Consider the following 9,827-nt stretch of genomic DNA (forward strand, 5'->3'; position numbering starts at 1 on the left):
CACATTATCAACATTTATGGCAGAATTTAGAATAATGACTAATCTGAGCGTTATTCCGGGGGAGAAGGGGAGTTTGTCTTTGTGATTTTGACAGTTTCTTGTAATTTTGTGTGTTTTTGTTATTTTTTTTGTGTTTTTGTTGTAATCTTGTGTATTTTTCTGTCATTTTTGTTGTCGATTTGTGCGTTTTTGGGGTCACTTTCTGTCATTTAGTTGACAGTTTGTGTGTCGTTGGAGCTATTCTGTAATGTGTTTTTGTAGTCATTTTGTTTGTTGAAGCAGTTGTGTCTGTCTTTGTTTTCATTATGTGTTTTATGAGTCATTTTGTGTATTTTTAGTGTTTTTGTGTACTTTGGCCATTTTTCTGTCAATTTGTGTGTTTTGGGAGTTATATTGTGTATTATCGTGGACTTCTTGAAATACCGTTTTTGGGGATATTTTTTTTTGGGACCGCACAAAAAATTAGGCCAAAGGTCCCAGGCCGCCAGTTGTCTATGTTTGTTTTAGGATAATATAAAGCATTTAAACGCTTTCGTCACTTAAAAACAGGTGATTCATTGTCCTCAAAATATCGCAAACAGAAATAAGTCCCATTCTGACATTAAACCTCATTCTGTGATTGAAAATAAGTGCAGAACTTAATCTGAAGTGCGTTTTTAACTGTAACCCTAACCTGTGTAAATCATCTAAACCAACCAAAGTAATCATGGAAAACTCACCGACCGCTCTCAGTTCACATTCACACCGCGTTTCATTTCTCTGCTCTACTGCTTTGTTTGATGCTTCACTGAAATGCTTCTGTGCAGAAACGGTGGTCAGGTGGAACTAATGTTATCTAATTATCCCCCTGCTGTGGGCGTGGAGAGAATGGTCACCACGTAAACACATCAAATATTGTGGAGTATTATTTAGTTTCTGTATTTGGAGGGACTCAGATATCCACAAATGAGTTAGTTGGTAATTTACAAAATTATTTATGTTTTCTCTTTTATTTATACTTTCTGCTGCGGGCCGGATTGGATGCTTTAAAGGGCCAGATTTGGCCCCCGGGCCTTGAGTTTGAGGCACGTGCGATAATGGGAGCCTAGCTGCGCGACGTCCCCCAGAAAAAGTTCGCAGACGTGAAATTTAACTAATCTGTGAAGTTTGCCTTTGGTTAGAGACAGACACACACTGTAGATTCTACTTAAAGTAGATATAATCTAATGTTTTATAGTTCAACATACTCACATGTTCAATGGTTAAATGTACCAGCTGTACCAGGCATTTAATAGGTTAATGTGTTCCAAATAGGCACTTGTTTTGTTTTATTATGATAGCTTCCGAATAAATTTCTCCGCATGTTTTTCTTAATGTTCCATTTCCATTGAAGGTGTTCCAACACGTTGGCAATGGTTTCTATTATCTTTTAAAAATGCAACCAGGATGTGTTGTGCGTCTTGTGTTGCTATGTTTGCTCATGTTGACACATTGATGCAACTCAAACATAAAGTGAATGTAATTTTGTAAAGAATTACAAACAAATTGAAGTATAATGTTTGAAACCAAAACACTGCAAAGCATTCTGGGAAAGTCTCACAGCAGATGTAAACAACTTGTTTTTTTTCTATTTGAACTTAAATTTAAAAAATTGAGAAGAAAATTTGTCATTTTTTATGTGATAACTAAGATAATTGAGTTAACTATAGTCTATTAGCCAAATTAGTAATTGCTACATGATAGTTTGACACAAATATTTTGGACCTTTTTGTAAATTACAAATTGTGTCCTTTCAGGAGCTCCGTATTAAATTCTTAATCAGTGAATTTGTCTTTGCCTGTTCTATAGTGTTGCATTCACCAACAGCTAGCGAAGCTAGCGATGCTAATCAAGGGTTAACCTCCGAAGACGAACAGACAGGAAAACAATGAAGGATTCCTAAATGAAGACACTTGTTCCCAAGTGAAGAAACAAACATCAACAGATGATTTAAAGTCGTTGATACAGAAATGGCTTGAAAAGGAAAAGTGTCCATAGATAGAAACTGGTCTTTTCCAAGGGTTTTTTTTTTATTTATATATATATATATATGTATAGTGCACGCGGCCTGACCAAAGTGTCAAAGTAGGACTAAAGTGTCTGTAAACTTTGATACAGAAAAAAGTTGTCAACATTTCCTACCTAAGATTTTCTTCCTGTGACATTTTCAGTAGTACTTACTTTGAACCTGCCATAAATACAAATAATTTTTCACTTGAAAGTGACAAAACTCAAAATAAACACACAATAATTAAAGAATTTCTGCATAAATATCGCCACACGGTAAAAGTATTAAATATAAAAAAAGGTTTTTGTTTTTGTCAATGAAGCATTTAGAAACCAACGTTCAGAGTCAATGTTCTCAGCTCAGTAGACCTAAATGCACCCCTTGGTGCTGGGACCAGTTCTGATGTGTGTAGTCCCCCACGTAGGCCACTGAGGGACTGACTGGAGGCTGATAGAAAACCTGCCCCCTGCTGGGAGGAACTAGCATCGCATTACTCTTTAACCCACAAGTGGATTTTGTGCTGTTGCTAGCACCACCGTCGCTGTTACCGCTACTGTTATTGTTGTTGTTGTTTTTGTCCCACACAGCAGGAGATGGAGGAGAGTTGCAGGCCATGGAGTCACTGGCTTCAGGACTGTGTTCGAGGGGAACATCTCCAAGTGGAAACTCTCCGTTTTTGTAGAGTTTCTTGAACTTGGAGCGACGGTTCTGGAACCAAATCTTGACCTGAAAGGATGGACAAATGATTGTTAAACCATTTTTAAAACAAAACAAAACAAAGGAGTTTTTCATTCTAAAGGTGAGACGATATATTGCACTATTACAACGTAGACGTAACAGGATCAAAGACTCTTCTACTGAGAGAGTGGGAACGTCTGCGTGCAATGACTCCTCAGCTAGAAGTTACACGTCTTCGTCTGAGATTAACGAGCAACTGATAACCGGTCTCTGAGAATCAGAATCAAGATCGGATGCTAACGGGGGTCTTGGGGCAGCTTCAAACCAACTCTAGAGTCTCTAGAGAATTCCTACTTTCCTAGAAACATTGTGGGCATGAAGAAGAACTGCCCGCAGCGCAAAACTAGAAAAGAATATCGTCAAAAGTTGGAAAATGTTGCGTGTACGAACATGGCGCAACGCGAAGGTGCAGGCACTGGTAGAAATATGGTCGGTGATCAGCAGCTCATGTCTCTCCATCAAAGTTTCCAGGTGTATTGGAGAAATTAATAAAGTACATTGTTAATGCAAATCAAGTCAAATGAAATAGTTCAAAGTGTCAGCCTGTCCCTGTTCATCCAGTCTAAAGACTTAAAGTCCTGAACTATTCTTGTGTAAAAGCAGTCTTTGAGGAAAGTTAGTACACGTTTTTTTCTACAAAGGGCAAAACCACTGTTCCCAGTGATCTGGCAGTGAGTCTTCTCATCATGAATGAGCAGATAATCTAGACAGGCATTAAGAAGGAAGAGCAGCAAAAGCTCATTTATGCAAAATCGGATCCTGAGGAACTGGATCCAGTGAAGGAACTTAGAGGAACAATTATTTATGGGAGTGGATTAGATCCAAAAAAAAAAGCAGTTTAGAAGACTTTTAAGGAGCTCTTTGGTACTTGTCTAATTGTTATTGAAGATAAACTCATCTCAACTCTTCAAAACAAGAGCAGTTCTCCCAAGGAAAACGTTTCAAATATAATTATAAAATAGATTGTCGCACAGCCACATTCTTCTCTCGTCAACAGGTGTATGTGTTACACAAAATGTAACTGAACCAACAAGACGTCAAGCACAGCCTGAGGCAGGATTAGAAGACGCGTTTGATGGGGACATATTACTAAGAATAAATATGAGGTTACAGGAGATTACAAACACTAGCAGAATGAAAGACATCAACAAGGTCACGACGCGATTCTTTAAAAAAAGACACACACAGCGACTTATACCCCGAATCATACAAAAGTGTTGCTATAAAAACGCTGAAAAGTTAGTTTTGCCTTAGACACTTGATAAAATAAGGATGTGTTTTGTTGCTCGAGTTTGGTTAATCCAGGGCCGTCAAACTCATTTAGTTCAGGGGCCAAATACGGACCAGCTTGATCTCAGTTGGGCCACAGATTTACACACTGATTCTTGTTTTTACTTTCTCCTGCAGGAAGAATTGGATGCTCCAAAAGGCAGGATTTGACCTTGGGGCCATGAGTTTGACAATTTTGGGTGAATCCTTCTTGTTGATTTAGCAATTTGGCAAAAGGTAGAGCTACTCTAATGATTATCATCATTTGGTAATCCATACTTATCTCTACTTTCACTTACGGTACTTTCCTGGATAGACAGAGTTAGCTAAGGGCTAACAATCTAATGGTTAACAATGACGCATTCTTGAATCAAATCAAGACGTCAAACAGTCGTAGTGTAACTTTAGATCAATGGAACAAGAAGTGGATGCACTATTGCACACGTAGACTCAGGGTTAAGAGTTTAAAGCTGTGAAGAAAAACTAACCCTGACGCTAGAAACGTTCCTGTAGGTTAAAGACCTTTGCTCTGTGATTTTTAACCATTACATTAGCTTCAGAATAAAGACACATGACCTAGAACAGAGAGGGGCAACTTGGGTTACAGCGAGAGCCACAAATATGTCAAAGGGCCACAATTAAAAAAATGGCCAATGGAAACATTAACACAGAGAAGAACAAAGGTTTCCCTCACCTGAGTCTGTGTCAGGCCCAGCTGTGCTGCCAGCTCGGCCCGCTCCGGCAGGGCCAGGTACTGGGCAGACTGGAACCTCCTCTGCAACACTGCCAGCTGGTTACTGGAGTAAATGGTGCGAGGCTTGCGTACCTTCTTGGGCTTCCCATTGACTATCTGAATCTCCACGTCCGGCTCGTCTTTGACTGCAGAGAAAAGACAAATGTATGATTCTCTGATGTGAATTCATTCCTATGAACAGGAAGATGTCAACGTTTCAGACTTCTGTCCTTCTTTCAGTCGTAATGGGACTAAAAATGACATTTAGGAGCAGAAAAACCTAAAAACAGCAACAGCCACTCCAGCAGTGACTTTGAAAGAAATTCCAGCAGCACACAGAACTTGTATTTTTGGTCTGAGAGTCCCTATTAGCTTTATATTAGCTCTGCTTTAGCTTTACATTAGCTCTGTATTAGCTTTATATTAGCTCTGCTTTAGCGTTACATTAACTCTGTATTAGCTTTAAATTAGCTCTGCTTTAGCTTTACATTAGCTCTGCTTTAGCTTTACATTAGCTCTGTATTAGCTTTACATTAGCTCTGTATTAGATTTACATTAGTTCTGCTTTAGCTTTACATTAGCTCTGTATTAGCTTTACATTAGCTCTGCTTTAGCTTTACATTAACTCTGTATTTGCTTTACATTAGCTCTGCTTTAGCTTTACATTAGCTCTGCTTTAGCTTTACATTAGCTCTGTATTAGCTTTACATTAGCTCTGTATTAGATTTACATTAGTTCTGCTTTAGCTTTACATTAGCTCTGTATTAGCTTTACATTAGCTCTGCTTTAGCTTTACATTAACTCTGTATTTGCTTTACATTAGCTCTGCTTTAGCTTTACATTAGCTCTGTATTAGCTTTACATTAGCTCTGCTTTAGCTTTACATTAACTCTGTATTAGCTTTACATTAGCTCTGCTTTAGCTTTACATTAGCTCTGTATTAGCTTTACATTAGCTCTACATTAGCTCTGCTTTAGCTTTACATTAACTCTGTATTAGCTTTACATTAGCTCTGCTTTAGCTTTACATTAACTCTGTATTAGCTTTACATTAGCTCTACATTAGCTCTGCTTTAGCTTTACATGAACTTGTTTTAGCTTTACATTAGCTGTGCTTTAGCTTTACATGAACTCTGTATTAGCTTTACATTAGCTCTACATTAGCTCTGCTTTAGCTTTACATTAGCTCTGTACTATCTCTACGTTAGCTTTACATTAGCTTTGCGATAGTTTTACATTAGCTTTGCGATAGTTTTACATTAGCTCTGTATTAGCCTAAATCAGCTCTGCGTTAGCTTTATATTAGCTCTGTATTACCTCTGTATTAGCTTTACCTTAGCTCCTGCACTAGCTTGATCAGCTGTGGCTGCAGATGTAGCTTGTTTCTACTAGTAAGACTGACTGTGGTGAAGATGGAGGATAATTATGTTTATAAATGATCTCAAAATGTAACGCTGTGGAAAATATGCTCAGAGAAAAAATATCAAATAAATAATTAAGTTTGTGTTTGTTACTGAAGTCCTGAAATTGGTCATTTTGGCTGTTCATGTAAATATTTTAAATTAGGTTTAGCTGAGTTTGACTCCTGTTGGTTTAGATTCTTTAAATTCTACAATAATCTACAATAGTATTAATAATTATTCATCATATAAAGTAATTTGATTAGCAGGACAAACTGTTTCAGACACTTTATCTTGACAAGCAGGATGAAATAAAGCGTATTTGTTCTGTGGAACTTTCAAAGCTAATGTCATCATCCTTTTTCCATGAGTACGGCATGTACATGTACTTTTGCAAGCTGACGAATGTTTGTTGCTTTATTTATGTGGGCGTGGCCGCGGCCCTTTGCGTGATAAGAAAACATCCCTGTTGGAGGATTCAATAGCCTGACTGACATGTTGTGACACTGGAGGTGTGTGGCTCAGAGCCATGGTCCCCCGAGGTCGTTTTAGGGAATCAACTCCCAACTGGAATGTCAAAAACATTCGTCTGTCGGGTTTGTTTGTTCCGGCGTCTGCACACACGCACTTTCTAAAGACGGAGCTTCAAACGGAGCCGGGGAAGAAAAAGTGAGAGGGAGGGAAGTCACAGAGCCAGAAGGATGTTAGTTCTTCAATAATGTTGACTTTGTTCATTTTAAAAAGCTTAGAAAGAATCAAACCAAGCACTTTAAAGTATATGTTAATGTTTCATTGAAATTTTTATCTCCTGACATGTTTCAACTGTCAACTGTCAGTCTTCCTCAGAGGTGATCGCTTTGATGTATCCCTACAACTTCTCTCATGAAAAAAAAGCTTCAAAGCATCCAAAACCTAAACTGTCTGAATAAAAAAAACCTTAACATATATTTTAAAAAAAGATTAAATTAACCTGCTGGAATTAATAAAAAAAGAAATGTGCAATATGAAAAAAAATTAAACATAATGAGTCCAAAAAGCAACAAAAATACACAAAAGGACAACAGAAATAGCCTTCACATGCTGATATTTGGCAAAAAAAACTGAAAATGACGACAAAAATATACAAAGTGAAAAAGAAATGTGCAATATGAAAACAAAATGAAACACACAAAATGACAGCAAATATACACAGAATGAAAGAAAAACATACCAAACGACAAAAAACATACTAAAAAATGCATAAAATTACTCCGAATACACACAAAATGACTAAAAATACACAAAACTACAGTAAAAAACGTTCAGATTGGTTGTTTTTCAAAATTCTGTGATGAATTCTAATAACGTGGCCCAATAGGATCAGACACTCCCTGCAGGTTTTTGTGCTCACGCTGTGATAAAAGTTGCCCATCTGTGGTTTAAACTTTACACTAACTTCAGTTTATCTGAGTTTAAACAGTCAGATGTGTGAGTGAAAGCGTAACGAGTGTTGGCTTCCATCCAAAGACTCTTAAGCTGATTCTTATCAAAGTGAAAGCTGAAACCAGATCAAAGTGAGGATGACAGAGCGGCTCACTGTGCAAACACTGGCTGAAAAACTTCCGACTGGCACGGTGCATTGGCTGATGTTGCTTTTCTCTAACGACGGTTTCAAATTTGCACTAATGAAACTTCACTTTTGTTCTATATTGCTATATCTATATTTATGCTAACAGCCTTGACACATTTACTAGCCAAGTCTGCAGCTGCCTTTGATTTCACTCTTTTATCATTTTTAAATAATTCTAAGAAGCTTTATAGATATATATATTTTTTTTTTTTTTTTTTTTTGAAGAGCTGCACTACATAAATTTTATAAATACAAAATTACATTAATCAATAATATTACAGTTTGATCTGTAGTGGGTCAGAGCAGAATAATCCAGATTTTTGGGGCTAAAAGAGAAAATCAAACACGTTCATTAATTAACATTACAGTAGCTTAAGTGTAAAACAATCAGTCACAGATACATCAGAATTTTCTAGGATATTAAATTCAAATTTTGATAAATTTGTAAACAACTTTCTTGAAAAAAAGTATTTTGCAGGAATTCTGTGGGAATATTTGCAAGGAATATAATATAGAATTATATATTTTTTTTAATAATATATATAATTTGCTAATATTTGTGCAAATATTTTGGGAGAGGGAAAAAAAGAACAATTTGAACATTAGTATATAATTTATACACTTTCATGTATAATTGATATAAAGTATGTAACAATATCCCAAAGAAGTCAGTGTAGGATCTTCACAAATTCCACAAAATCTCCACATAAATTTAAGTAATTTAGTCCATTGTTTTAGAAAAATGTACAGTTCTTTCAACAGTTTCTGACTGCAGTCGTGTGATTTAGGAAGGTGAAAATAAGATCCATCCGCTGCAAATATTGTGAAGTTTCATTGAATTTATAAATTTAAAAGGGATTGAGAAATGTAAAAGTGAGTTATTTAGAAATGTCACAGAGTGATTAATGTTTTCCTTGTTATTATTTACTTTCTCCTGTGGGCTCAGTCAGATGCTATAAAGGGCCGGATTTGGCCCCTGGGCCTTGAGTTTGACACCTGTGCTTTTAAACTGCAGGTTGGAGAATCTTAGATTTGTTTTAAAACATAAAATACAAGTAAGGCTTGTGTGAAACTTTACTAAAGAACAACATTTTCCCCTGACAGAACGAACAATAGAAGTATTTCATTTTGAAGTGAAACTAATTCCTCTAATTAATAATTATCTGCGCGTAAAACTTGTGCGTAAAAGTCGTGCGTAAAACGAAAGTTTTTGAGGCTAGAGAAGATAAAGAGGTTCCTGATGAAGGGTTAAACAACATTATATGTTTAGAATGTGAGAGTCGAACATGTTCCCTCACCTGTGGCCGGCAGCGATGTCTGCGCGTCGCGGCTGAACGCGCCGGGCTCCCGGTACGCAGCAGCAGGCTGGTAGGGATACTCCGGTTTGGCGACGTGGTAGGCGCCTCCATGAGCGATCCCGCTCAGGTTGTAATGGTGGTAGGAGTACGGGTTCAGGTGCTGGACTGAGTACTGCTGCTGGTGTGGCGGGTAGAAGTCCTGCGCGCTGTAGAAGCCCATGTCCGTGGAGGAGGACTCCGGCAGGGTGGGGGAGCTCTTACAGACAGAGATGGAGCTTCCCGCCATCGGCAGGGTGGGATTCTTCTCCTGGTAACCAGGTGATCTCGTTCCGTTCATTCTGAGTTTCCAGTGCAGACTGGGACCTGGTGAAGCCGGTGCTGAGGAATCCTCTGGTAGACTGTTACCTCTGAGCAGCAGCAGCAGCAGCAGCAGCAGCAGCCAGGCTGTCCACCGGGGCGCGCCCAACCCAACTGGAACTGCTAATTACAGGGCGCGCCGAGCTGGGCCGTGCCGAGCAGAACACAGAGGAGTGGATGTCTCTTCTCTCATTGGTTCATCTCAGCCTGCCTGAGTCCCTGCCTCTGCCCCGGGGCCAACTCAGCACTGACTGCCGCCTGTCTGGCACCATTCTCCTCCCCACACAAAGTTAAAAAACTCTGCTGAATCACACCCGAAGTTTTACACACAGACACAGCAACTGATTTTCATCTACCAACCAATGACAAAATGATCTTCATTAGAACCTACAAGGATG

At 38.3% G+C, this 9,827-nt stretch overlaps 1 protein-coding gene across 1 annotated transcript; it reads right to left on the minus strand.

The window, feature by feature from the left end:
- Window positions 1-358: 358 nt before the first annotated feature.
- On the minus strand, window positions 359-9,561 carry LOC114468988 (homeobox protein Dlx3b-like). The gene is made up of 3 exons (XM_028456175.1): window positions 9,073-9,561; window positions 4,728-4,912; window positions 359-2,752 (listed from the first exon to the last, which is right to left on the minus strand). Exons 1-3 carry the CDS (start codon window positions 9,407-9,409, stop codon window positions 2,381-2,383), a joined length of 894 nt encoding a protein of 297 aa, XP_028311976.1. The 5' UTR covers window positions 9,410-9,561; the 3' UTR covers window positions 359-2,380.
- Window positions 9,562-9,827: the final 266 nt, after the last annotated feature.

The sequence above is a fragment of the Gouania willdenowi genome, chromosome 8 (assembly GCF_900634775.1).
Source record: "Gouania willdenowi chromosome 8, fGouWil2.1, whole genome shotgun sequence".
Lineage (NCBI taxonomy): Eukaryota > Metazoa > Chordata > Actinopteri > Blenniiformes > Gobiesocidae > Gouania > Gouania willdenowi.